The 26,676-nt window shown below is 62.5% G+C and overlaps 1 protein-coding gene across 1 annotated transcript in view; it reads right to left on the reverse strand.

The window, feature by feature from the left end:
* Positions 1–23,573, reverse strand: part of SH3GL3 (SH3 domain containing GRB2 like 3, endophilin A3) — a gene marked incomplete at both ends in the record, with an annotated part of 30,067 nt that extends 6,494 nt beyond the window's left edge. Inside the window, 8 exons of the mRNA XM_084253660.1 lie at positions 5,979–6,088; positions 6,805–6,908; positions 7,873–8,031; positions 9,684–9,817; positions 11,012–11,155; positions 11,982–12,054; positions 12,906–12,974; positions 23,529–23,573. Of these exons, the coding sequence (XP_084109786.1) occupies positions 5,979–6,088; positions 6,805–6,908; positions 7,873–8,031; positions 9,684–9,817; positions 11,012–11,155; positions 11,982–12,054; positions 12,906–12,974; positions 23,529–23,573 (838 nt within the window). The remainder of the gene's footprint in view (positions 1–5,978; positions 6,089–6,804; positions 6,909–7,872; positions 8,032–9,683; positions 9,818–11,011; positions 11,156–11,981; positions 12,055–12,905; positions 12,975–23,528) is intronic.
* Between the last annotated feature and the right edge of the window lie 3,103 nt (positions 23,574–26,676).

Consider the following 26,676-nt stretch of genomic DNA (forward strand, 5'->3'; position numbering starts at 1 on the left):
AACAGGGTGACTGGCCCGGCCACGGGAGGCGGGAGGACAGAGAGGCCGCGAGCAAGCTGATGGCTCGCACCCAGCATGTCCCTGCCGTGGGAGGCTTCAATCTCCTCTTTGGAGCTTTAGGTCAAAAACACAGACTGCGGTCCCTGGGCGGCGGGGGGCTCCACATCACAGCTCGCCAGTCTGGACTCGAGCGAACCCCAGGGCCCCAGTCCCTCTTAGGGGGCGGCTGGGGTGCAGGTGTTACTTCCTTGCCCTGCCCAGCCTCAGGGAACTTACAAAAGTCTCTTTGTCTGAGGGCAGGCATGGCCCAGCCTGCCCCATGGCTGCTGCCCTCCCAGCCTGAGCCTAACGAGCTGCCTTACCGGGAGGCCCCCTCAGGCTCTTCGGTGCCAGATACTTTGTAAATAAGTTCATAAAAAATGTCCTCTAGTCTTTAAAGTTGTCACTCAGTGACCACGTGGCCCAGCACAGAAGGCCGACCCCCTTCCGCCCGCGACACCCGCACATCTCCCCCAAGGACTTTCTTGGCTGCCCCCTTAGGCAGGGCCGGCTGGCGTCCGCCGACCAGGGCTGGACTGGGGTTCGGCCCGCAGTCCAGCGTTTCAAGCGTGACTTTCAGCCCGCCCCCCATTGTTAGCTGACTGGATTCATTCTCTTAAGTCCCTAGAACTGGCACAACCAGAGCGCCCATCTCAGGCCTACATGCACCCTAAGGGGCCCGAGGTCTCCCCCCACCCCCACCCCCTGCCTTTCTTTAGAAGGAAAAATGATGAAGAAAATGTTCTTGGAATTCATTTCTGGCAGAGTCCAGGGAGCTTTGCTTTAAATCGTTAGTGAAATGCTTGACATTTTTCCTCCCCTTTATAAACATCATGTGCAAAGCGTTCCGGTCCTGGTGGGAAGCGGCCCCGCACTGATGCGGCTGTGACGGGCCACTTCTGAACCAAGCCTCAGAGACACCGGGCGGCCCCTTCCGCTGGGACATCTCACCACACACCAAGGGGGCAGGCGTGGACGTGAGCAGGACTGGGCTGCCCCAGGAGTGAGGAGAGGCACACGGGAGGGCAGCGCCCAGAGCTGAGCTGGGCATGAGCCTAACCAGAACCCCCGGCCAGCCCCCAGCACGGCCAGCCCCTGGCACAGTCCGCCTCCGACTGACCGCCACCCCTCTGTTGAAGGACTGAGCCGCCAGCCCAGAAGGGGCCGGGCCAGGGCAGGCAGACACCACCCCCAGGTCAGGCGCAACTGCCGGGCTCCCTGGGCATGCGGCCACCTGCTGGCCACTGTGTCCTGCCATCGGGGATCTTGAGGATCAGTCATTCCTGCTGCTCCCGGACACCGTGTGCTCTTCCCGCCCCTTCTCCGCAATACCAAAGAAGGATCTAGAAGGTAAGGGGCAGGGCTCTGCTCCCTCTGACTCTGTGACCTTGAGATAGAGCTCACGAGCCTCTGAGGCTCAACTCAGTGTGAAAGCGGGGTGCTCAGCAACAGTCCTGGAGTACTCTGGGCACCCAGGACCCACCCAGCTGCTGCAGGGCTGCCTGATCTGCTACTGTCACACTCTACACTTGATACCGTCAGGGCTCCTGCACACCTGGGAGGAGAGGAATTGGTTTCAGGAGAGAGAACACCCCTCGGAGCCCCGGCCCGTGGTGCTCAGCAGCCCAGACCCAGTGCCCCTGGGGCACTCCCATTCACACACTTTCACTCTTCTGGGGCGCAGTCTTGGGGCTGCTGCAGGCCAGTGAGGGTGCTTCCTCAGAGGCAGGCTGAGCTCTCGTGGGGCCAGGTCCTGTCGCCAAGAACTGCCCACTGGACGGTGGAGAGAGTGGGGGCAGGGACTGAGTCCTGGGGTCCTGGGTCCTTCATTCAGATGTAACATGGGGGGAGCTCTGGGATTGGGCTGATTTTGGAAATTTTCCATTTCTCTACAGCTTTTCTCTGGACAGAGGTTAGCAGCGCCTTGCCGTCCTGTCCACACCCAGAAGCAGCTCTTCTGACCAAAAACAGCAGAGTAGAAAGAGAAAGCTGGCTGTTCCGTCCACACTGCAGGAGGAGCGAGAACACAGGGCAGGCGCGCCGCGGACACTGGCCTGGGGACACACCCCACGCCGCCCTCTTCCCGGCGGGCCCACGTGTGCGTGACCACTGCTGCCCAGCCAAGCGGGATGGTGACGGGCAGGACAGGCCCCTTACGGAAGGAAGACACCTGCTCTTCAAGAGCCACCAGTTTCCCCAGAGGAATTAGTTTTTTATGCAAATCATCTAATTAAAATACAATTTAAATTATTTCTCAAAAAATATTGCCCACAGCCCCACCAAGTACCTGGCACAGAGTCGTGATGAAGACCTACTGGCCGCTCTGTCTTCTCCACGCAATAGGACTCCACACACATTTTCACACTTCTGCATTACTAACCTGGGCCAGCCGCACAGTGTGCCATCCGGACCCCAGCACCTGCTCAGCCGGACCTGAATACTGACCACTGGCCACCGGGCAGCTCCCCCCGGAACCTCCTATTTGTCTAGGTGGCTCAACGACAGATACAGGCACGTGCTCTGCTACATTATTTCTTTGCATTTCCAGAATCGAAGCCCCTGAGCATGCAGGCATTTTTACTCTGCTAGAGACTGCTGAGTTGATTTCCCAGAGACTCCCCCAGGGGTCAGTGAACTACAGCCTGTGAGCAAAACAGCATTTCAGTGGGACACACGCGCCCTTTCATTTCCACATGGTCCGCTGCGCTTTCCCACCTCCCAGCAGGAGCTCGCTATAACAGAGGCCCCCACTGCACACAGTGCCCCAAATCGCTACTCTGTGGCCCTCCACAGGAAAAGTTTGCCAACCCCAGACATACATTCCCAGACGCCTGTGGTCCGGCACTCTAACAGAAGTGAATGTGCAGGACTCCAGAGAGAAGGAAGCGGAGGCAGGACCTGCTCCTCCATCTCAGATCCGCAGGCGGCAGGAACTGCCAGCTGGTCACCAAGCCTGTCCCTGTTCACCCACGGCAACATCGCAGGCGGACGTGCGGCTTCAGCCTCCCTCTCCCCTTTGCCACTAGAGTAAGAGAACAAAGCGGGAAAAGACAAGACACACAGCAAAGCCAAATGCCTCAACACCCAGCAGAATTTTCAAAAGGAAAAGACAAAAGGAACAGTGAAGAAAACTTGAGCAGTTAAAAAAAATCCTGAGGTGAACAGCAATCTAAGTGGTCAGGTCAGAATGGCCAGGGAGAGTGAGGCACAAGGAGGGAGAGTGACCCACCGATTTCCTCACACTTCCGGCAGGACTTCCTGGAGAAACAGACGCTCTCACAATCCCAACCAGGGATGTCAATACCCTCGCCCCAAAGTAAAAAGAACAGACAAAGTATCAGTAGGCCACAGAGGCGGCACTAGCAAACGACTTGGCTTTGTGACAACTCGGCCACGGCAAGGACAGACACACGGTCCAGGAGCATGAAGATCTTCTAAGAAATGAAATGCATCCTATTTCTGACCAAAAAGCAAGATTAAAATATTTTAAAGGACACAATCCACACAAAGTATGTTATTTCACCAATATGAAATTAATTAGAAATCTGAAAGTGACAGCTATCTGGGAAAAAACCTAAATCTACGGAAAATAAACACACCGCAAAATAAACTGGGGGTGAAAGAGGCTGTCCAAAGTAAAGTTACAAAGTATCTTGAAGGGGAGACTATAAAAACACAACACATCAAGACCTGGGAGATGCTGCTAAAGCAGTCCTCAGAGAGCACTCACAGCACTAGACATCCAGCTCGAGCTCGGACAGAAGATGCGCGACCTCAGCCTTCGCGTGAAGAAACTAGACAACGCATGCACAAGCTCCAAAGTAGCAGAACTGAAGTAACACAGATCAAAGTGAAAATCAATGAACTACCAAACAACGAACAACAGAAATCAAATCAAAAAGAAAATCATACAAGATGATCAATAAGGTTGTTACACCTGTCGCCAGAAAGAAGAAAAGACACAGCACTGATAGAGACGACAGAGGAGTGACGTATGTCAAGGGGGTGGAAAGGGGATGTCATGACCAGCTTTAGGCTTCGATTTGGCAGCTGAGGAGAAACAGGCATGTTCCTTGAAGGGCACTCAGCGCCGCAACTCACGCCAGAAACCAGCGCCCAGCCGCCCTCTGTCTCACAGACACTGCAGTTCAAACCTTTGCACGTGGAGGTGTGAGGAGCAGCTTGACAGGGGAGATGCTGGCCTCAGCGTAGGCGCAAGGCCCCACAGTGGGGCTGTTCTCCTCTTAACTGCTGTTTGAATGCTCTTCATGCAGTGATTCGAGAGCTACACCCTCACACTGCTGTGTGGTGTGTCTTAAACTAACACAGAGTTATTTGCCAATTACATCTCAGTAAAACTAGACTTCATCAAAAGTAAAGTCTGGATCTGTAGAAAACCCTGTTAAAAGAATAAAAAGAAGATATAGAACAAAAGTGTTTGCAAACCACATAATGGTCAAAGGAATTCTATCTGGGGGCCTCCTGGTGGCACAGGGGTTAAGACAGCACTATGAAGCTATCCGCAGCCACTGCAGCATGAGTTTGACCAGCCAGGGAGCTACCCACATGGTGCAGCAGACCTCTCCTGTCTTGCCCGCTGCTCCCGTCAGCAGTGGATTTCAGTGGATCCGCCTGTTTCATTTCTCACTCTGCCCCTAGTGAGCCCACTAACCCCAGCACCTCTGGCCTGCACCCCAGTTCTTACATGCCTGCATAAATAAAACAAATCTTTAAAATAAATAGGGCTTCTACTTGGAATAAACAGAGAACTCTCAAACTGGAACCATCAGCTTTGGGGGAACGACTGACACCCCGACGAGAAAGGATCTCTTGTACACCATGAAGACAAAGTAAACCATCCGGAGAAAAATAAATAAACTGCACAGACGACTCGGACACTAGAAAGCATAAATGGCAACTCAAATACAGGACCAGTGACGGACCTCACGGTAGCCACAAAATGCAAATGAAACCTGGACCCCTCTTGTGCGAGGTGACTGCCCAGCAAAGCGGCAGGATGCCAGGTGCGGAGATGGTGCCCACCCTGAGGGGAACCTCGGCATCCACATGTCATCTTAAATTTGCATTCATGTTGATTCAGCAATTCGGTTTCCCAGACAGACCTGCCCACGGCATATGGGGCCTGGGGGCAGCTAAAGCTAAAGGCTTTTCACAGCAGCAAGTAACTGGGGCACCGAGGCGGTGAACAGGGAGTGTGCACAGCAGAAAGCTGAGAAGCTGTTGAAAAGAGGGCTGGACCGTTTTGCAGAACTTGGAAATAACTCTGGGGCCCCAACCAAAGCCAGCTGCAAACTCCACCCTGCAGGAGCCCTGCAGGAGCCTGGGGCCTGGAAACCAGAAAGCCACGTGGCATGGGCGCACCCCAGGGCCCCCTGTCCACGTGCAGCGCGAGCGCCCTCTGACACCACCGCACCAAGGCCAGGTGGGCATGGGAGCCGCTGGGCTTCTGTGCATGGGAGGACAGACCCGGACCTTCCGAGGTGGACTTAAGGCAGTGGGAACCACGGGGACTCTCAAACGCCACGCCTGGGCGAGGGCTGCTGAGATGCCAGGCATCAAGCACAGCCGAGCTCAGGTCTCCTTAGAAGACAAGGACGTGGCCCTGGGACACCGCAGCCTGCTCGGGGACACTGCGGCCGCTCAGCACCACCGACTCAGAACTTGTGGACTCAGCAAACACCTGGAAAGAGCTCGCCACAGGACTCTAAAGGCTACGGCTGGGGCCTGTGGTCAGGCATAGCAGGGAGAACTGAGGCATCCTTCTTGCCGCGGCTCCAAACCCGACACACACACTGGGGCTGGCGTTGGTGAGGGAAGGGCTCACAAAAATAAGTGAGAGGCTGCTGCACCCTCAGAGCACGGCAGGCAGGAGGACTCTGGAGCCGTCCGGGGCACCTGCAGGGAAAAGCGCCTCTCACCTGTGGTCTTGGCGGAGGAGGCAGCCGACAGCCCATTGAGCTCGCTCGGACTTCTTTTCACAGGCCTGGGCTTGTACTCGCGTCTGGGGGCGCTGGACGCGGCCGAGATCCTGTAACACACGCAGGAGCGTCAGCTGCCCAGGGCGGCCCCAAGCCTGCCTGGCTCCTGGCACGCGGGGGTTGGGGGTTTCACCGGGAAGCTCCAGGGCTGATGAGACACCAAAGGGGCTGCTCAGCCACATCCCCTTGGGCAGAGAGAACAACCCCACCCTGGCGGGCACGAGGCTGCACAGGCCTCAGCCACTGGCCCCTGCCGCGCTCCCTGCCCACAGCACTGATTCAAGCACATGCTTGCAAACTTCTGTTCTCAAACCTGGTCCAAAAGCAGGGCGTTTTTTGAAGCCAGTGTTTCACTGCAGCGCGAGCAGCACACGCCCCTACTCCCCCAGAGTCCAGGCAACCCTGCGGGAGGCTGGGCACACGCCCTCGGGCGCTCCGGAGCCCTCCTGCCTGCCAGCTGCCTCCTGGGTCGGTGCTGCGCCGGGAAGCGCCCGCCCCACCCTCCCAGACCCCATGCCAGGGCGCGTACGCCGTCCCATGCCCCGCGCTCGCGGTGCCCCAGGAAGCTGGGCAGGCGGGGGCAGCCCAGCAGCGGGCTGCGGGTTGGCGAGCCCGTCCATGCAAAAGCAGCAGACCCAGGACCCTGACCCAGCCGGGCCCCCCCCAAAGCCGTACATCGCCGCCCGGGGCCGTCCCACCCCCACCCGCGCCGCTCCCGGAGCCGGGCCGACAGCGGGAGCCCCGGCGGGGGGCGGCGGGGGCTCACCGCGCCTGCAGCCTGCCCTGCAGCTCCTGCAGGATGCCCGCCGACTGCCTGTGGTACTCCAGCGCCGCCTCCACGAGCACGGCCAGCTGGCTGACCTGCTCCACCTGCGGCCGAGCAGAGGCCCTGGTGAGGCGGGGCCCCCGGGCGCCCTTTCCCGGCCGGCGGGGCCCGGCCCGGGCTCGAGGAGGCGCCGCGGCCGCGCCGGGAGTTTGCCGGGAGGCCAACCTTGCCTCACGCGGCGAGGCCCAGCAGGCCCGGGGCCGCCGGCCGGGGCCCGCGGAGGGACCGCGCAGACTAGGCCGGCCGCGCTCAGGCGCCTCGAGCAGGGGGACCCGGGGAGCCGCCCAGCTTTGTGGGGAGCCGGGGGAGCGGGGAGGGGCGGGGGGAGGTGTGTGTGGGGGGGAAGGAGTGTGGGGGGCGGGGCGGGGCGTGTATGCGCACGCGTGTGCGTCACGGGAGCGCGGCGTCGCGGAGCACGGCGTCACAGGAGCGTGGCGTGGCGTGGGGGGCGTGGCGCCACGGGGGCGTGCTGTGGCGTGACGGGATGTGGGGCTGCGGAGAGTGGCGTCCACCGCGGGGGGCGTGGCGTCAGGGAACGTGGGGCCGCGGGGCGTTGCGGGGCGTTGCGGGGCGTTGCGGGGCGTTGCGGGGCGTTGCGGGGCGTTGCGGGGCGTTGCGGGGCGTTGCGGGGCGTCTGGCCCCGCCGCCCTCGCGCCCCCACGCCCAGCGGCGCCACGGCAGGCGGGAAGGCGGGTCTCCTGCCGGGCCGGGGCGGGCAGGCCGGGCTGGGCTGAGCGGGCGGCGCGGCCCGCACACCTGCCGCAGCGGCTCCCCGGGCCCCGGCCGCCCGTTTTCCTGCGAAACCCCCTCCTCGCCCGACCGGGCCGTTCCCCCCGGCCCCCCCGGGACCCCGAGAGCCCCGGCCAGCTGAGCCTGGGGCGGCCGTCGTGCCGGGGCGACCGCAAGGCCGGGCCACGGTGAGGGCCCAGCGCCCCCCCCCCGCCCCCCGCCGGGCCGGGCGCGCCCCAGGGTTGTGCGCGCGCGGGGCGCCCGGGCTGCAGTGCTTACGTCATTCTCTAAAAAGTTAAACATGCTCCTTTCCGCCAGCTCCTTGGACTCTTCGAACTTGTCCACCGCTTGTCTGACTTCGTCCTCTGGTATCTTCCCTACGCGCTTCTTCTTATAGTCGTAGTCCAGGCGGCGGCCTTCCAGCTTCCTCAGGTGATGCTGAGGGAGAGAGAGAGAGAGAGAGAGAGAGAGAGAGAGAGCCGCCTCAGGCCCCGCGAGCCAACGCGCTGTGAGACGCGGGGCCCGGGTGGGGCCGCCCCGCCCCGGCTCCTCAGCGTGTCCTGACGCCCCTGCCGCGCCCTCGGGAGCGCGGGGAGGAGGTCAGCGGCGGAAGGGATGGACCGAGGGTGGGCGGAGGCCAGGGGGGGTGAATGACTGTTATAAGACGCGAGAGGACGGTGCGCCCGCGGTCAGATCCGTTTTCCAAAGTCCTTCATTTCAGCTCTGATAAGGTCCTGATAAATTTGCGACCAAGTTATACTAAAAACAAGGACTTTCCTCTTGACGTTGCCATCACCTCCTCCCTAAGAAGTAGATCATAAAACACGTATCTCTCGCGTGCCCGGAACACTCACGCATCTCCCGGACGCCATGGACAACCAGAGCCAGCTGCCTGAGCCCAGCACGGGGACAGACCTGCCAGCAGCCCCTCAAATAGCTGCTTTTTAAAGAACCATTTCCTCACCCATGATGACCAGCGCCATGTGCCGAGCTCCCGGCCCAGGAGCTGTGTCCAGGCAGACGAGTGCACGCAAGACACGGGCGCGGGGGCACTGACAGGGCGGGGAGGCCAGAGGCCACAGGCCAGGAGCACAGTCCAGGCCAGGGAGACTGCTGTGTACCGGCCCCACCGCCGCTGGGATTCAGCTCAGGCCCTCCAGCTTGCACCCAGCAGCTGGGCGCCATGAGAATTAGAAACAGCGGCAGCGCAGGGAGCCCACGTTGAGCTGCATGTACGTGTCACGGGTGCCCTGGACCCACGTATCCATGGCCAGCTGCCCAACCGGGCCCGGGCCTGGGGCCAGCAGTGGCCTTCTCGGGCCTTCCTCGGGGCCACAGCAGCAGACACGCAGCGGCAATGGGCCGCTGCCTCAAGGCTCCTCACCGGGAAAGAGGCTCTGGACTCCCCACTCAACGCTGCCTCCCCAGAGTCACCCACTAGCATGATGTGCGAGCAAAAAATCAGCAGCACCCCACACGGAGCAGGCCCTGCACCCTCAGAAGACAGAGGCCCTGACACGCGGGGGTGGGCACTGGACGCAGCCAGGAAGAGAACGAGAGCCTCCCAGAGGGAAGGTCGGCAGGGCACAGACCCCACGGGGAGGATCCCCGGGGCCACAGGCAATCCAGGAGGGGCCTGGCGAGGGCCCCGGCGAGGGCCCCTGGAGGCTCAGGCAGCTCCCTGGGGCATCACCAGCCGCGCGGAAGCCTCCGGGTTGTTCTACAGAGACCGCGCGGGCAGGGGAGAGAGTGACCACAGGCGCCGAAGCCTGCGAGGCTCCAGGAGGCCGTTTTTAATAGTCCCCAGGACCCTGAGGTCCGTCCCCGGGGAAGCCATAGAAGGGCCTCGCCCCATGCGTGTGACCACGTGCAGCTGCAGCGGCGGAGCCTGAGGGCCCAAGGGACTGAATCGCGTGACGTGAGAAATGGCGGCGGAAGCGGGGCCAGCACGGGCTGAGGGGCGCCGACTCAGATGCAGGCCAGGCCCTGCTGTGCGGGCACCAGCAGAGACGTTCTGGGCGCCTGACCCCGACCTCGCGGTCCTGCACGTCGCCGTGACGTGAGCCGCAGCAGCCGCGCCCAGAACGCACCCCAATCTCTTTTAGGTCTTTGTCTTGCAGTAACTGAAGGGGGTCGATAAATGTCTGCTTCACGGTGATGTCCAGAGAGTCTTTGACTTCAGCCATCAGCTTCATGGACTCGCCGACCTCCAGCAGGGCGTTGCCTGCAACAGAGACGCGTTAACGCTGCTGGGCGCCGCCATGTCCCCCAGAGGGCTGCGGGGCAGGGACGCGGGACGCAAGTCCTGACCAGAGCAAGGCGGCCTGCGGCCCACCCGCCACACGGCCCCAGGCGGCGCCCGCGAGCAGGCCGTGACCTCTGGCACAGAGGCTCCTTAGAGGCCGGGAACAAACCCTCTTTGTAAGCAGTGAAAGGATTCTTTGGGGCAGCGCAGGGCTCACCCACGAGGGCTACCACGGCCATAAATGAACAAAACCTCGTCCCAGCTTCTGGCTGGGCGCTCTGGAGGCCCCGCCCATGCCGGGGTCAGGCTGACCTGGCAGCGCCACCGGCCTCCGGGCAGGGGTCTGCTCTGGATGGCCCGGCCCTCCCTGCAGCTCCACCAGCCGCCCCCACTGACTAGCAAGCAGGCCGCTGTGGCTGGGGGCGCGGGCTCTGGAGACGATCCCTCTGGGAGAGGCTGGGTGAGGTCTCCCGGGTTCTCCAAATTGACTAGTAAAGACCGTGGGGGTGGGGGTTGCGGCTCCCCTCCCATGAAGGAGGACGTGGCCAAGAGTGTGCCCAGCGGACACTCACTGCAAGTAGCTCCCCCTGCGGACAGAGAGGCCTGGCCCTTCCCTGCGTGGGCACCCCGTGCTGCCTCAGACCCCACCCCTCCTGCCCCAGTGGCCAGCAACTTGAGCCTGGACACCAACACCCCGAGCGGGGGTTCTAGAGGGCTGAGGCCCCACCACTCCCCTCCCTGTCCAAGGCCAGCATGTCCAGCACCACGGGTCTGTTGTCTAGTGTCATGGGTCATGATGCAGCCACTGACGGCAGGCCCGTCCTGGGCGTAGACGTGCGTGTGCTCCCACCTGGGCCAGGAAGCCCCTCTCGGGACCAGGCCTGCGCGTCCGACAAGGACAGAGACTTCAGGACACCCAGGCAGAGGGGAGTGACCCGCACACCCTGTTTTAACCTCCTTAAGGCTGCGCCATGTGCCTGAGAATGAGCAAGAGGGGAGCACACGGGGCAGGGGTGGGTGCTGCGGGTCGCACCCGGCCGGGGAATTGTCCTGCATGGACCCGCCCGGTTCCTGGGCCCTGCCTCGAGCACCCACTGTGAGCACTGCTCTGTGACACCAATGACAGACGTCGGGCTCAGCGGGGCTGCCATCTTGCCGGCCCCGGGCACTCACCAAAGCTGGAGTCCTCCCCGAGCTCCTTCCCGTACTTCAGCAGACAGTCGCCCAGCAGGCCCTCCGTCTGGGGGTACCCCGTGGTTTTCACCTGCCCCCGGATCTTCGACATGGTGTTCAGCATCCCCAGCTTCGCTCTGTATGCTTGAAGACATGGTCGTCTGTGACCCTTTCCGGGGACAAGGGGGTGCAACAGGTGCACCTCGCAATCCCCGGAGAAGGCACTGCCACGCAGCTCCCCCACAGGCCAGACCCGGACCCGCCAGCACCTGGTCTCTCCTGGGGACCCAGCGAGACCAGGATGGCGAGACACAGCTTCAAACTACCAGCCGGTGTCCACCCGCCCCGGATTTTACTGGACAGCCAGGGGCGCCTGGGGAGAAAGGGGTCACCCCCCACACTGGCCGTGGGCGGCCCCTTGGGCAGCTCAGCTCCTGGTCCCGGGAGGGGCCGCTCTCCTGGGCCTCGGGCCGCAGGACTTGGAGATGGGCTCTGGGGTGCCGGCGAGCAGGCCGAGGGTGTGGGGATGGGGGGATGCCTGACCCAAACCCCAGGGAGGGCAGGTGCCAGGAGGAAGGTGCTTGGGCTGCAGGCAGTTGTGGGCAGGGATGACTGTGCTGAGCACCAGCCTCGGGCACGTTTCTGTTTTAGAAAACCAGCTTCTGAATTTTCGCTTTCTAGATTTTCCCAGGTTGGGCCTGCGCCGCGCCCACAGCTGGGATCACCTTGGCTCCCACAGCAAAGGGCCAGCTGGCGCCACAGTCCAGGCTCAGATGACCTTGCCGGCTCCGGAGGTCACCACCTGGTCCCCAGGGCTTGGCCGGAGACTAGACCGGAGGGGATGCCCCGCCCAACCCTCTGGTCCCGGGTGCAGGGTCACCATGGCAACCACCCGCATGCTTCTCTGGGGTCTGGACACAGCCTTGTCCACTCCCACCACATGCAGACGCTGGGTATCTCCCGACTTTACCTGGATTTGGCTGAAGATATTCTGTGGTTTTTGAAAGAATTTCTGCAACAGCTTTATTGGTGACGTCTATTTTCTTAAAGAAAAACCACACACACACATACACACACATAGATCAATAACAAACTCGGGGCATTCACAGCAAACAGCAACATCTCAGCTGCGCTGTCCCGCCCGTGCCCAAGTTGCACGTGGCTGCTAAGTCCCCTGAGAGACCCGCCGAGCCCAGGGAGCAGGGCAGCAGGTGGGCTGTGCCTCTCGAGGTTCAAAGACAAGCTTTTTCCATAAAGCAAAGCAGAATAAGCCGCCCCGCCCCAGTACTAGCCTTTCTAGAAACCCGCTGCTCTCATCTAGGCAGACTGCAGGTCAGTGTGTCCAGGCACAGGGGCCCTGGAGAGAGGGACCCCCCAACACAGCCTGGGCCAGACCCCTCCCCGGCCACTGCTACGGCCCCACCCATGGTCACCAGCCCTCACTGGGCTCCTCGCCCGCGGGCAGGGGCTGTGCTTGCTCCCTCGTCCCTGGGGTGAGACCATTCAGCTGTCCACAGGGCCCGACACGAAGGGAAGGACACAGGGACTGGCAGTTGCTGGTGGCCCCAGGCCTGCCCCCACCCACGCCCCTCTGAGCTGACCAGGAAACTGCACAGATTTCAGTTCTCCAGGAGCCGGTCACGGGACCGTGGCCTTCTCCTTGCAGCCGCTGTCCCTGCCGGGACGGGCGCCTCCGGCGCGTTCTGGCTTTTGTCCGCTAGAGAGAGCCAGAGCCCCAATCCCGCCTCCAGGCCAGAGGGTCCTGCGCAGGAGTGTCCGTGGGTTTGCCCCGTCCCCGCCCCCTGCCCCCCGCCCCCCGCCAGCCCCCACACGAGCCCAGGCCCCATGGCAGCCAAAGTCAAGTCTGTAGAAAAATCACATGAAATGCTCTTACCCTTTCCATGTCCAGAAATTCGTCGTCCAGTTTCGTTCCTTCAACGCCACTTATTTTCTCACTAAGCAGCTGCAGAAATAAACACAAGTCACTGCACTGCACGGTGGCCGCCCTCACGCCACCACGTCATGACAACAAGGCAAAACGTCAGGTCAGCCTGTGGGTTTCTGCCCGAAGCCCTGTAAAATTGTCAAACCTTATCTCTGGGGTGGGGCCCCCCAGGCCCGACCTGCCGGGACAGCTGACAGGGGAGGGAATGGCGGCACGGCGGGGGGTGGGGGGTGCTGGGCCGCACCTGCTGGGCTTCTCTGCCCGGAGCCTGGCCCTGGGGGAAGCAGGGGGACGCCCCATGACACGCAGGCCCAGGCCCCACGCCAGCTTTGAGACGGGGTGGGGAGAACAGGGGCTGGAGAGGTTGGTCTGTGAGCCTTGGCAAGGTCAGCCTTGGCAACCTGCAGGGCAGGGAGACTGGAAAGCAAGGAGTCAAATGGTCGGCCCAGCCCAGGCCAGATCCGGTAACCCGGCTGTCACCATCCAGCATGTGGGGCCTTGGAGACCAAGGGTGAGAAGCCCAGCAGCAGGAGGGGAGAGTGACCAAGGTCCCCAGGTGCACACGCCCGGAAACGTGGGTCTGAGGCGCACCAGAGCATGGCCAGCCCAATCCCCATGGCAGGGACAGCCCTGGAGCCCAACAATGCTCTGGGGGGTCAGCAGCAGGCAGGTGTGACCCCTGATGAAGAGCAGATCATCCCCTAAAGGGAACGACTAAGTGGCTGTAACGTGGAACTCTTGGAAATAAAAAACAGTTGTGAAAATGAATACTTCAGTGATGGAAAACTCTAGACTAGGTGCCTGGAGAGGCCAGCGAGGGACTCACGGACCAGGGCAGAGCATCGCAAAGGGCAGCACTGCGTTTTTAATAAACAGGGAATATTGGCTACGCAGGGAGGAGGCGCGAGGGGCTCCGGGCCCCCTCTGACAGTGCAGGGGAGGGCAAGCTCGTCGGGAACCACAGCTCATCCCTGGAACTGAAGTTGGGGGAGCCGTGCTAGACACCCGGTCCCAGGTGAGCAAGAGCAGCGTCAGCCCAGACATCCCGAGAGATGACCATGCCATGGAAGGCAACGGAGGGACAGCCCGGCGCCCCGGAGCACTGAGCGACGCCCAGGACGAGGCCTCCCCGGGCGCCAGGGGAAACACGGATCATCAGGCGCCCAGCCCAGCCATGTGCCAGACCCGGGAAGTGAGCGGCGGGGCACCCAGGAGCAGCATGAAAAGGACGCGGCCAGAACCCACGAGCCCCTGGCAGCAACCAGCTCCACCCCTGCAGAAACACTGCCCAGGAAGGGAGAGACGGAGGCCGCGGGTTTCCCACAGGGGGACGCCGGGGAAGCCGAGGGAGAGGACACGGCTGAGAAAGAGCCTGGCCGGGCAGCCGTCCGCGGTCAGCGAGGGCCTGACCAGATGCGCACCCACCGCCCTCCGCTGGGTCTCAGGAAAGGCTGCTTCTGGGGAGAAATCGCAGAGGCCAGTGTTCCCCGGAACACACTTTGAGAAGGCCCGCCACCCTGCCCACGCCTGCGTCTCTTCTGTCAACTGTGAGCAGCCAGGCTCGCTCTCGCCAGCTCGGAAAACATGGCAAGTCTCAGCTATGAATGTAAACGATGAAAACTATTTGCAAGTTACTACCGCGGGGAGCTGAGCGAAGGCTGTGTGTGAGCTCTCTGCGCGAGCTTGGAGACGTTTCTGTGCGTCTAAGATCATTTCAGAGTGAAAGACGGTTTTTGCAGCTCTGGGGGCATCAGAGCCGCAGGGCGGTCAGGAGCTGGGCAGCCTCATGGGGCGGGGGGACACCCTGGGAAGATGGGGCTCACAGAAGCTGCTTCTCCGGGGAGACTCTGCTGCAGCACAGGGCGTAACGGCTGAGCAGGACACGCAGGAGTGGACCGTAGCCTAGGAAACCAGAGCAGAAGAGGAGAAACTGCGGGCGGAAAGGGAATCATAAAGGAGCAGCTCCCCCAGCCACACGCGGCCCCCGGGCTCCGGCAGGCGAAGAGCTGTGCAGACAGCAGGCCAGATGTGGGGGCCGCACAGAGGCCGCTGAAGGCGGGAGGCCCGGTGGGGATCCTGCAGCGTCATGGCATCAGACACAAGACTGGGGTGGAGGACAGAGGACAAAGAGACATCACAGTGGACACCCCAGGCTTTTGGTCCATCCCTGAGGGCCTGAGAGTGATGGCGGTCGGCGCCTCAGAAGAAATGGGTGGCGATGGACCGCATGACACAGGAGGCAGTGACTGCAGACGGAAGTTTCAATCGCTGCCATCAGGACATCAGCAGGAGGGTTAGTACCAAGTAGACACTGCAGAAGAGAGAGGCTCTGGGCTGGAAGGTAGTCCCTGGGACGTGACCACACGGGAACTCAAGGGGACGGATGAAAAATACAAAGGAGCGTTATAAACAAACTGGACATCGTGACAACACTGAGCTGACGTGAGGGCAGAGAAATGGGGGAAAACGTTATCTGCAGAGAAGATGGCCACGGGTCAGTCCATGCAGCCAAGGGACAAAGCGCTGGGGGCGAAAGCCCTTCCATGGCCCTGAAGCAGGATAAATGTGCACACAAGCACACCCAGGCGTGGCTCTGAAAATGGCCAGAAACTCTGGTTTTCAGGGCGCAGCACACCCACATTCTCTTCGGACGCCGGCCTGTTTAAAGGCACCGTCAAAGATTCCTGGGAAAAATGAAAGGTGCTGAAGACGCGAAGCCTCCCTCAGGTGGCGACCCCGCAGCTCAGGCAGGGCCGCTCTTCAGAGTGAAGGACTCTGGGGATTTTTCCGTTATTCTCGCTCCAGCCCACGCAGGCTTTTCCCTGCAGACGCCTGGGAGGTATTACTGGACATCTGACCGGTAAAGACCACGCGTGCCCACAGGCAGAGCCGGGGCCTGCCCACGTCGGGCCTCTCCACTGCCAAACCCAAACTACTGCCGCCAACATTTAGTAATTTTGCTTTCTGAGAAGCAGCTGTAATGACAGAATGAGGAAAGAAAATCGGTGGGTGAAACTCGGCTCTGGAGCCAAAGAAAGCTGGTGCCCCCCAGGAAGGGGCCCTGCCGACTGGGCAGGGGCACCCCACGGCAGGGTCTCCCTGTCCAGGCCAGCTGCAAGTGACCGGTGCAAAGGGAACAGGGTGGCTGGGGGCCTCGCCTCGGGGGGCAACACCAGGTATGGCTGCAGCCCTCCCCCGCCTGGCCTCCCCTCCCTCCTGGGAAACGCACACGTGCAGCCCCTGTCATCACGTTCGGCCCCAAATCAGTCCCCAAGCTACAGGCCCGCGGCCTCATGGACAGCCACACGCTCATACCAAGTTCGCTCCCTACACACACCGCTCCTCCCGCACCTCTCACAGAAGCACCCCCTGCCCAGCTGGTAAGGAGGGCTTCGGGCTCTACCTCAGACGCACACATTCACCCCGAGCTAGTGCAGCGTGACTGTGGAAAGGGATCCGACAGCTAACAGCCAGCAGGCACCTCCCTGCCCCCCTGAGGTCAGCAGCACTGGCCATGAGCCTGCAGGGACACAGCCCCCTGAGGAGCAACAGGGCATCTGGAGAACCGGGAGCTTGCCATGTCCACCCCGACCTCAGAACCCTGTGTTCCCAACACGTTCCTGAATGTGCTGTGCCAATGAGGTTCCAGATGATACAAAAAATGTGAAACCTGAATCTTAACTCGTCCCTCACACCACTCGGGATCACCAGTTCCAGGGAAACGCAGAGGTGAACATTACACAGAGAGCACATCGTGATGGCTTTGGGCAGGCAAATACTCCTTAAACCGGACAGGAAATTACACAGTGAAAGTTCATAAAAATGCACGGCCTCAAAATGAATGCTGCTACAAAATAACATCTAACTCGAATACTATATGTTGTTATATAAAATACTACAGTAGTAATCGCTTCTCCGCCTTTTGGCTAAGATCAAGTGTAAACTACTACAGTAGTTATTAATTTCTATTATTGTCAACTCTATGCAACAAAGTATTTCTAACTTTTCATTTTCTTGGGAAAGGATGTTACCCTTCCCCATATTTCTGTGGTTTTGTTTTTTTTTTTTTTAAGATTTTTTATTTATTCATGCATAAAAGATCTGGGGTATAGGCCAGAGGCGCGGGAGGGTGAGAAGACTCACCAAAGACAGAGCGGGGAGCAGAACAGGCAGACTGACTGAAACATATTGCTGAAGGGAGCAGCGGGTGAGTCAGGAGAGGTCTGCTGCACCATGTGGGAATCTCCCTGGCCAGCTGCGATCGAACCCGCGCTGCAGAGACTGTGGACAGCTTCACAGCGCTGCGCTCAACAGCCTGCGCCACCGGGGAGGCCCTGGTTTCGTTTTAATAAAGGCCTTTGAAGATTGACATTAAAGGAAGAAGGAATCTCTGTGATCAAGCAGAATCAGACTTGATAGAAACTCATCCCTGTATCTACCCTGATAGTTGTCACCTTGCTGAGGGCCAGGAACACTCCCAGGGAGGCCAGAAGCTCACAAGGTGGAGCTGGAGGCTGTGGGTGGATGCCAGGTACCAGGGCCCCCAGGCAGCTCCCGGGAGGAGGCCCAGCCCAGGCACTGGGTGCAGAGGCCACAGCACCGCTTCCTCAGCTATCCCCTGCAGCCAGCTTGCTGCGGGGAGGTGCAACGCCAAAAGAGGAGTGGGCACGCCTCCTGCCTTGTATGCAGGCAGAGAAAGGGTTACTGATTCCTTCCTCTTTTCACCCTGGCCGCCAGGGAGCTCGACATGAAATCTGACAATAGCGATGACTCTGGAGATCTTTTCCGGAGCATATTCACATGTGAATGTGCCACACAAACCTCCACAAGCCTTGACTTCACCACGATGTTATATATTTCCTGACCATGGGCCATTATTCTTATTTACATTTTACTTTTTAAACTCCTTATAAGCTGCTGCAACTCCCATATGGGACAGGAGACCATACAAAAACTGAGTTTTCTTAAGTTAAAAATCAAGTTTTTTTAAGTAAAAACTCTTGCACAGCAGTCCACGATGGAGGCAGCCGAGGCAGACAGGACATCTTTACTGTAACAACCAAAGGACAAAGCCGGTGTCACCTCGTGCCCCAGAGGAGGCATCAGGGCCCCAACGCGTGTGCGCCACGCGAGCTGCCCCTGAAGACACGACGCAGTAGCCATGAGCTGGGCCAGTACGCACGTGGCTTCCTGACAATGAGGCACTTTTCTCTTCCAGGCACAAGGCTGTTTTATTCATATATGGAGGATTCTGCATCTCTGGGCGGGATGGGGCGCCCCGCGCCAGGCAGGACTGTGCTACAGCGCGGGCACCCTGCTGTGACGGCCACCGGCAGCCCCACAAAGAGCGCTCTGTGCTGCCCATGAGGACAGCCCCGCCTCGCCCACCCGCCCTCACACCAGGGCTGACCAGCTCAGGCCTCCGGGAGCGCGTGGCCTGGAGCCTCAGAGACACGCAGAGAAGCTGCGGCCAGATGCGTGTGGTCACTCTGGGGTTGAGCTTTACGCAGGGTCTGATCTAGACTAGGTTTTGTGAGACTGAAGCACGTGGCGGGGCGGGGGAGGGAGGCTTCTCCAGAGAGGCTGCAAACTCCTCCGAGAACAGAAACGGGTCAGCTTCCACTCAACCCTGGGCTATCCAGACCTGGAGGCATGATGAAAGCCAGCACGTTCCCAGAAGAACTTTGCCCTCTTTCTTCTCTAGAAACATGAATCATCTTTTCAAAATTTCAAATATGGGGCCTCCCCGGTGGCGCAGTGGGCTGAGCACAGCGCTGTGAAGCTGTCCGCAGTCTCTGCAGTGCGGGTTCGATTCCCGGCCGACTGGGGAGATACCCACATGGCGCAGCAGACCTCTCCTGTCTCACCCGCTGCTCCCCTCAGCGGTGTATTTCAGTCAATCTGCCTGTTCCACTCCCCATTCTGTCTCTGGTGAATCCTCTCACCCTCCCACACCTCTGGTCTGTACCCCAGTTCTTGCATAAATAAATCAATCTTAAAAAAAAAAATTTAGGGCCTCCCTGGTGGTGCAAGGGGTTAAGACGCAACCTATGAAGCTGTCCGCAGCCTCTGCAGAACGAGTGTGATCCCCTGCCAGCCAGGGAGCTACCCACATGGCACAGCAGCCCTCTCCTGTCTCGCCCGCTGCTCCCCTCAGCAGTGCATTTCAGTCAGTCTGACTGTTCTGCTCCCCGCTCTGTCTCTGGTGAATCCTCTCACCCCCCACACCTCTGGCCTGTACCCCAGCTGTTGTATGCATAAATAAAGAAATCTGGGCCTCCCTGGTGGCGCAGCGGTTGAGCGCTGGGTTGCGAAGCTGCCCGTGGCCTCTGCGGCGCCGGTTCGATCCCCGGCTGCTCCCCGGCCACCGGAGGAGGGTCCCACATGGCGCGCAGACCTCTCCTGCCGCCCGCTGCCCCCCCAAGCAGTGTACTTCGGTCCTTCTGCCTGCTCTGCTCCCCGCTCTGGCTCTGGTGAATTCTCTCACCCTCCCGTGCTTCTGACTGTACCCGGTGCTTGCATAAATAAATAAATAAATCTTAAAAAAAAAAAAAAAAAGAAATCTGTAAAAAAAAAAAATCCAAATACAGTTCTTAAATTTAACAGGAGCCAACACTGTCAGACCAGCAAAGCTGGATCTGACCGTGCCACAGCCCCACTCAGCACCGCTGGGCAGCCAGCAGCCCTCGAGACCAGGCGGCGGCACAGAGGCTGCAGAGGGAGCCAGAGCCACCCTCGCCCCACCGCGGCCTTCCTGCCAGGTCCCCGCCTCCCCTGTTTTCAAATTCTTTTTTTTTTTTCCTGTCTAACAAATCTCAAGCCTTTCCTTTTCTTACTTGAAGTGACATCAGGTCATGACATCACCCGGGTTCCCGGGGCCGGGTTTCTGCGTGACGTGTCCTGCCTTTGACCAGCCCTGGCCATTCCCGCTCCCCGCCCCACCCTGAAGTCTGTCCTCAGCAGAACGGGGAGAACCACCGTCAGCCGGGTGGTCTGTCTTTAGCGTCGCCCGTCCTGCCCCCCAACCTGCGGCGCCTGGCTGCTGCTTGCGCCCACCTAACTTATAAAAGCCAAAGCTCGAGACAAAGCAGGCGGCAGAGAGGGACAGACCGAGCCACACAGCAAGAGCAAAATTTATGTGGCCGCATGGCCCGGTCCCTGCGCCATCAAGGGCCAGAGCTCAGGGCCCAGGGAGCTCGGAGCCCTAGGAGGGACGGCCAGCGGCCACTGCCCACCTGTGCCCCGACAAGCCCTGGGAGAGGCTGCTGGTGACATCTGGCAGGGCCTGAGACGCAGGACAAGCGACGCCAGGATGGCAGAGCCGGCACCGCCAACGTGCGCGTGCCCAGGCCTCGCGGCGGAGGCAGGAGCGGCGGGTCAAGAAGGGAAAGAGGAGCCGCGAGGACCCGGGAGTGGGCTCTGCGTCCCCGGGAGGCTGGAGCAGCAGGACAGGCTGCTGGAGGACGCGGGTGCTCGGGGAAGGCGGTTATCACCGGGGCTCAGGGGCCCGCCAGGCCCTGGGCAGGTGTGTGCAGGTGTGAGCAGGTGTGTGGGGAGACGGCAGCCCTGCCGCGCACACGTGCGTTGGGGCGCCCCGGAGCATTCGCTGGCAGGCTCGGTCGCCACCAGGGGAGCAGGGGCAGCCATCCTCCAGAGGCCGCGGAGAGAAGCCGTTTAAGCAGTTTCCTCCCGAAGGAGGTAGTGGCGCGGGAACGCGGGAACACTGCCCAGAGCTCCTCGAGCCCCGCGGGGTGAGGGCCCCTTCCGGCAAGTTCCGCTTCTGCTCCCAGGACAGCCCAAGGCCGTGGCCTCCACCTGGCCCCTCGGGACTGCTGCAGTCACCAGCCCCTCCCTGGAGCCGAGTCACAGGCCGGAGGGGAAAGGCCCCCCACCCCGGGGCAAAACGAAGCAAACGTGACACGAAGTCCGGGGTCACGGCATCCCGCGTGGTCGCCGGGGCTGGTCTCAGCAGGGGAGGAGGAGATGGCGACTGTCCCGAGACTTCCTGGGGGGCCTGGATGTCCAGCGGGAAGGGGGCAGCAGAGGGCGGGCGGGTGTCCCAGCGCCACGACGCAGCCAAGAACAAGGAAACACACGAGCAGCACAGGCATCGGGGCGCAGAGGTGGCCATTTACAGCCACGGGCCACTGGCCAGGCCCGTGTGGCCACCTCAGCTCCCGGGGTCACCCCAGCAGCAGCCCGAGCTGCACCCCCAATGGGCCGCTGTGCAGAGAAAGACGCTCAATTAAAATTTCCTTTTGAGAGAAGGATCTGGCATGAGCCGCGAGCCTGGTCCCGAGCGCCGGGAAGGAGTCACTGGGCACGGGGTGGGGGGTGGGGGTGCTCCTTCCTGCGCCGAGCGGGTGCCGAGCAGGCCGAGCCGCGGCTGCCTGTCCTCTGCCGCGCAAGGGGGCGGTCTCCAGGCGACAGGGAAGGCGGCAGGAGGAAGGGCCGGCTCCGGAACTGGCCACCTGTTGTGCTGCCTGTCCCTGAGAGCCCCCCGGCAGCTGGGCCTGCCCCCGCGGCTGGTGAAAGGTGCCCGTTGGGTCTCCTGTCTTCCCTTGACTGCTCCCGGGAGTTCCTCAGGAACGGGGGGGCCGGGAGCTGCGTGGATCCGGGTAACCCACGTCTGGTACAATTCACCCCGCGACTGCGCCCAGCTCAGGGGCGTGTACACCCACGGTGTTGCCGGCCCCCAGCCGCAGGCCGCCAGCAGACCCCCGGGCGGCGGCGGCACCTGAGGCCAGAGCATGCCAGGCACCGGGCCGGAGTCAGCACGCCGCTGGCATCCATGGACGCCCTCCCCTGCCCTGGGCCTGCACGCAAGGCTCGAAACCTGCTGTCCAGACGTCATGGCAGGAGAACAGCTGGCGTTTTTCACTACCCTGCCCTCGTATTACATCAGCCCGCCTGACTCCTCCACCAAGTCTGTTTCGTTGCAAAATTTCTTAGAAAGACTCCTAGGAGAGAGAAAAACGTATCTGACGGGCCCTGGGACCACAAAGCCCAGACGGAGCCTGTGAGGGCTTTCCTCGCACAGTCTCAGTGATTTCAGTTCAGGCAAAAAAATAGGCCGACGACCCGGAGCCTCTGCTCGCCTCCCGCTGGTGGGCGATGGCGGACGGACCAGAGGCCTCGGCCCGGCACCCCATTTCCCCAAAGCAGTCGCCCCCCTGAGGTCCTGCGTCCCCTCGGGCTGGTGCTCAGGGCCAGGTGGCAGCAGCAAGGGTGCGTCGCCGAGACGTGCGCCCACGGGCCGAGCTGGCCACGGCTCCCGACAGCGCTGAGGTCACCAGTGCAGCCAGCACAGCCCCCCGGGGGCTCCGGTCCCCTGGCCCCCGCCTGCCCGGCCCAGCCTGTCCCTCACAGCACCCTCGCTGTGTTCCAGGACACCCCCTCTGTCCTGCACACTACCACTTCTTTCCTGCCGGGGCTCCCCAAAGTCTCATTTATTCCACAAGCCTTTATGACGCTTCCTCCTCATCCAAGAGCAGGCTACCCCTCGTCCCTCAGCGCTCTGGCCCCCTGGTCTGCGTGGCCCGCTCAGTGCTTTCTCCCTTGCCTTTCTCTGATATTTTAAAACCTCCACTCGTGCTGGAAATCCCAAGTCACCTGTGGCTCCAGCCTTGGCCTCCCCAGGAGCCACAGGTCGGGGCACACACCGCCCCAGGGCCGGTCACTTCTGATGTCCCGTGGTCCCAGAGGACTGTCAGGTGCAGCGGGGCGGCTGCACCTCCCGGCTCCTCGTCGCCCTCAATAACTCCACCGTTCACCCCTGCCCAGGCTGGGAGCCGGTGCCCCGGTTTCTCCAGGGTCAGTGAGGGACACCAGGCCTGAGGCAGAGTCCCCTGGCGGCCTCTCCTTCCATCTGCTCTCCGGAGCGCGTGTTTGTGGGAGAAGCAGGACGAAACTCACCCCAAATGTGGCTTCCAAATTACATCCATCGCCCTGTTTTTAAGCAACCTGGGGGGCTCCGCAGAGGAAGGGAGCCGGGACACCGGGTGCAGCGTGGGGAGCTGCACGAGGAGGAGCTGGCAGGGGAGACTGCGCTCCAGGAACACAAATCCGCCTGTCGTTACCCCACACATCCCAATTCTATGCCCCCCTTTTCCTCTGCGCCCTGCTCCACACCCGCACCCCCAACCACAATGCCTCCTTGGTCTAATTCCTCACAGGCCTCCTCCGCGAGGCTCCCCCGGCCCTGCGGGGCCCTGAGCCGGGCTCGCCACCGTTTGTTTACACCGCGGCCGGCCGTGTCTCCCCCCAGACCCGCTTCTGGGGCGCAGGAGCCCGGCGCCAGCGCGCGCACCCTGGGGAGCCGGCCCGGGCGTGGGGCTCCGCGCGGCGGGTGCATTTGGGGGCGCCGAGGATGGGGCATCCCGGGCCCGCGGCGCGGCGGGGGGTGGACACGGGAGGGTGGGCCGGGGGGGGGGGGCCCTGCGGGCGCCGCGGTCCCCGCGCCCCTCCCCGCGCCAGGTCCCCGCGCGGCGCCGCCCGGGCGAGGGGGCGGGAGGGGGCGGGAAGGGGCCGGGTCGAGGCCGCCGCGTCCCGCCCGGCCGGGGCCCGCGCTACCTGGCTGGCCTTGTGGAACTGCTTCTTCAGCCCCGCCACCGACATCGCGGCGACGGGCGGGCGCGGGCGCGGGCGGCGCTGGGACGGCCTCGGCCTCGGCCTCCCCGCGCGGCCCCTCCGCCCGCCCGGCTGTCACCTCGCGCGCCGCCCGGCCCGGCCCCCGCGGCCGCCCATTGGCCGCCCGGGAGCGCGCCGCGCCGCGCCCACGCCCATTGTTGCGTGGACCCCGCGCCCGCGGGTGGGGGCTGGGGGGGCGCGGGGGGCAGGGGCGCGCCGCGGGCGGAGACCGGCTCCGGGCGTCGCGCGAGGCGGGCACCTGCGCGGGGCGGGCACCTGCGCGGGGCGGGCACCTGCGCGGGGCGGGCACCTGCGCGGGGCGGGCGCACCTGCGCCTCGGGCTGGCGACAGCGCTCTCCGCTGGAGCTGGGCTGGGGCCGCAGGCCTGGGGGCGTTCCGGCTGGGCCTGCCTGTCAGGAGCCCGCGCGCGCGGGGTTCGGGACGCAGAGGGGCTCTGGGGTGGTCACCTGGGGGTGGGCCCAGGAGCGCGCGCCCACTGTCAGCCGCAGGAAGCGCCACCGCCCTCCTCCAGGGGCCTCCACGGGTGCCGCATCGGGCGCCCTGGAGGGCTGTGGGGTCCTTGGCAGCAGAGCGCTGTCCCAGGCCCCCCCATGGCAGCCTCCTGGCTGAAGCTGCCCCTGTAGGCCCCAGGGACTCCCAGCACCTCCCCGGGGTAGCCGGGCTCACATCTTCCTCCTTCAGCCTCCACCCAAAAGAGAGGCCCCTCAGTCTGGGAGTTACCAGACCCCAGAGGGGGCCACGAGAGCCGGGCTTGCCCGGGACACTCCTGTCCAGGCCCGTCCCTGGCCTCCACGCTGCGGGCCCTGCCTTTCTCCAGAACATTGGAGCAGAACCTGTCCATGCTGCCCGGCCCTGTCCCCCGCTGGGCCTAGGAGCGCTGGGGGCGGGGGAGGTTAAGACAGGAGTGAAATGTGTGGCCTTCTCGAGCAGATGGGGCAGCCACTCTGAGGGTGACTTGGTCTGATCTAGGCTGCTTGACTGACCTGGGCATGGCCAAGCCAGCCAGATGGGGCACTGGCAGGACAGCGGTCAGAAGGGCCGCCAACCGGCCAGTGCAGTCTCCCCGCTAGCCAGTCCCACGCCAGGACTCCTAGACCAAGGAGGCCATTTTCCGCCAGGGCTGGGGTCAATACGAGTCCAGGCCTGCCCGGGTGGTGCCCACCTTCCCTCAGCCTGCATCCGGTGGCCATGGAATGGCCCAGGCCTGCAGGAACCTCCCTAAACCAGCCCCGCTCCGTGCCCCTTGAGAAGGGGCATCTAATAACTAAGACTTGCGTCCCCTCCATGGTTGCTGGACACGCCGATTCCGCCCGTGACGGATCCAGGTGACTCTTGCTGTGTCCATCGGGGAGCAGGCTGAGGCTCCTGTCTGCAGACAGGGGAGCCCCTCTCCAGCAGTGGGCAGGGGTCCCCGGGACGGGGCAGGTAGCATCATGAGAGCAGGGCTGCAGGCTGAGGGTCTCAAGGTGGCTCGGGAGCCGGGGCAGGGCAGGGCGGGGGCATCGGTGCCCCCATGTTGCTGGGAATCAGGTCCTGGGAGCCTGCTGTCCCGCACCCTGCCCCTCCCCGTGTCCCCCTCTCCAGTGAGGCAGCCGGCTGGGCCTTCCACAGTGGACGTCCCTGTGCCGGCTCGGCCTGCCCAGGCAGTGCTCCCTCGGACGCCCCAAGCGTGCAGTGCCCACACTGCTCTCTGCAGCTCCGCGTGTCCCGCGGCCCCGGCTGCCTCCATCCAGCCTGCTCTGCCAGCTGTGCCCAGAGCTGCTCCATGAGACCCCATGAGGTTCAGGTCCGGGGGCGGCTCCACCCCAGGGCCTTCGGGCATCACGCACCCTCCACAAGGCCACGTGGAAACGTGCAGGACACGTGGCAGGAGACCCATGAGGGCCCTAGGGGCACGGCCGGACACAGCCTGCCCAGGACACGCCACCTGCTGGCTGGCCATCCGCCCCCCCACCCCTGTGCCAGGCATCACTGCCCACCTCCCTGAGGGTCACGGGGGGTCAGGGCTGCAGGGAGCAGGGCACCGGCCCCCTTGGCCTGAGACACTGCTTTGCCCCCAGCTGCCCACAGGACCAGCGGGCCGGCGTCCTTCGTCTGCAGAGCAGACAAAGCTTCAGCTGGACAGTGGGGGGCGGCCTTGCTCACGGGCAGAGAGTGGAGACAGGGAAATCCTTTTACATTCCAAAGGTTTTCAGAAGTGTGTGTTTTCCCTGACCCAGTAACACAAAATTTGGACGCTCAAAACGACAGGAGGAGTTCGCGTTTGGAGTCGGGGGATCCTGCCCTCCTATCCGGGCAGCTGGCGTCCCGTGAGGAGGGAGCAGCCACCGGGGTCTGCCCCGTTCTAATCACATCAGGGTCTAGTCTTCACACGCAGCTGGGGGAGGACTCTGGGTGGTGGGGGAGGATTGGGCGATGTGGGAGGACGCTGGGCAGTGGGGGAGGACTCGGTGAGCCGTGGATGGGCCTTTGTGAACTGCTGCTGCCACCTCGTGGCGCTTCTGAGCAGGGGCCGAGGTGAGCCTTGGGAGGCAGGAGCTAGACAGCGGCTGGCAACGTCGTTTGCTGGGTCTGTTTTCTGAGCACACACAGCACGTCCGTCTTGTCACTGCCGCTCGTGTGCATGACACTGGAGCTCGCTGGGTGCCAAGGACACAGCTCCCGGCACAGCCACCTGGGGCCTCAGAGTGGGAGCCTGCCCCAACCCCGCTGTCCGCAGGCTCAGCTCTGTCCCTGCATCCAGCAGCAAGTGGGAGAAAAGCCGTGGCCACACCCCTTGTCCCCTCGCCCCCTTGGGGGACATGCCCCCCCAAGATGTGCTGGGTGACTACAGATGTGGACCCAGCCTCGGCAGTAATAGGGATGGGCTCATAGGTCACTGGGTCACCCCAGAGAAACCCCAAGGCACAGGGAGGCGTTCGTTCCTTTGAAGAGTAGGATCTCCTGACGCGTGCCAGGGTGGCTGCGACGCCCTTGGTAGCCGGTGCCCATCCCGCAGGGCAGCTTGTGGGGCGCAGGATGTGTTCTGGCCTGCAGGGGGCGGTGTGCGCACTCAGATGGCCGGATCCTC

The sequence above is a fragment of the Talpa europaea genome (genome assembly GCF_964194135.1).
Source record: "Talpa europaea genome assembly, chromosome: 14".
Lineage (NCBI taxonomy): Eukaryota > Metazoa > Chordata > Mammalia > Eulipotyphla > Talpidae > Talpa > Talpa europaea.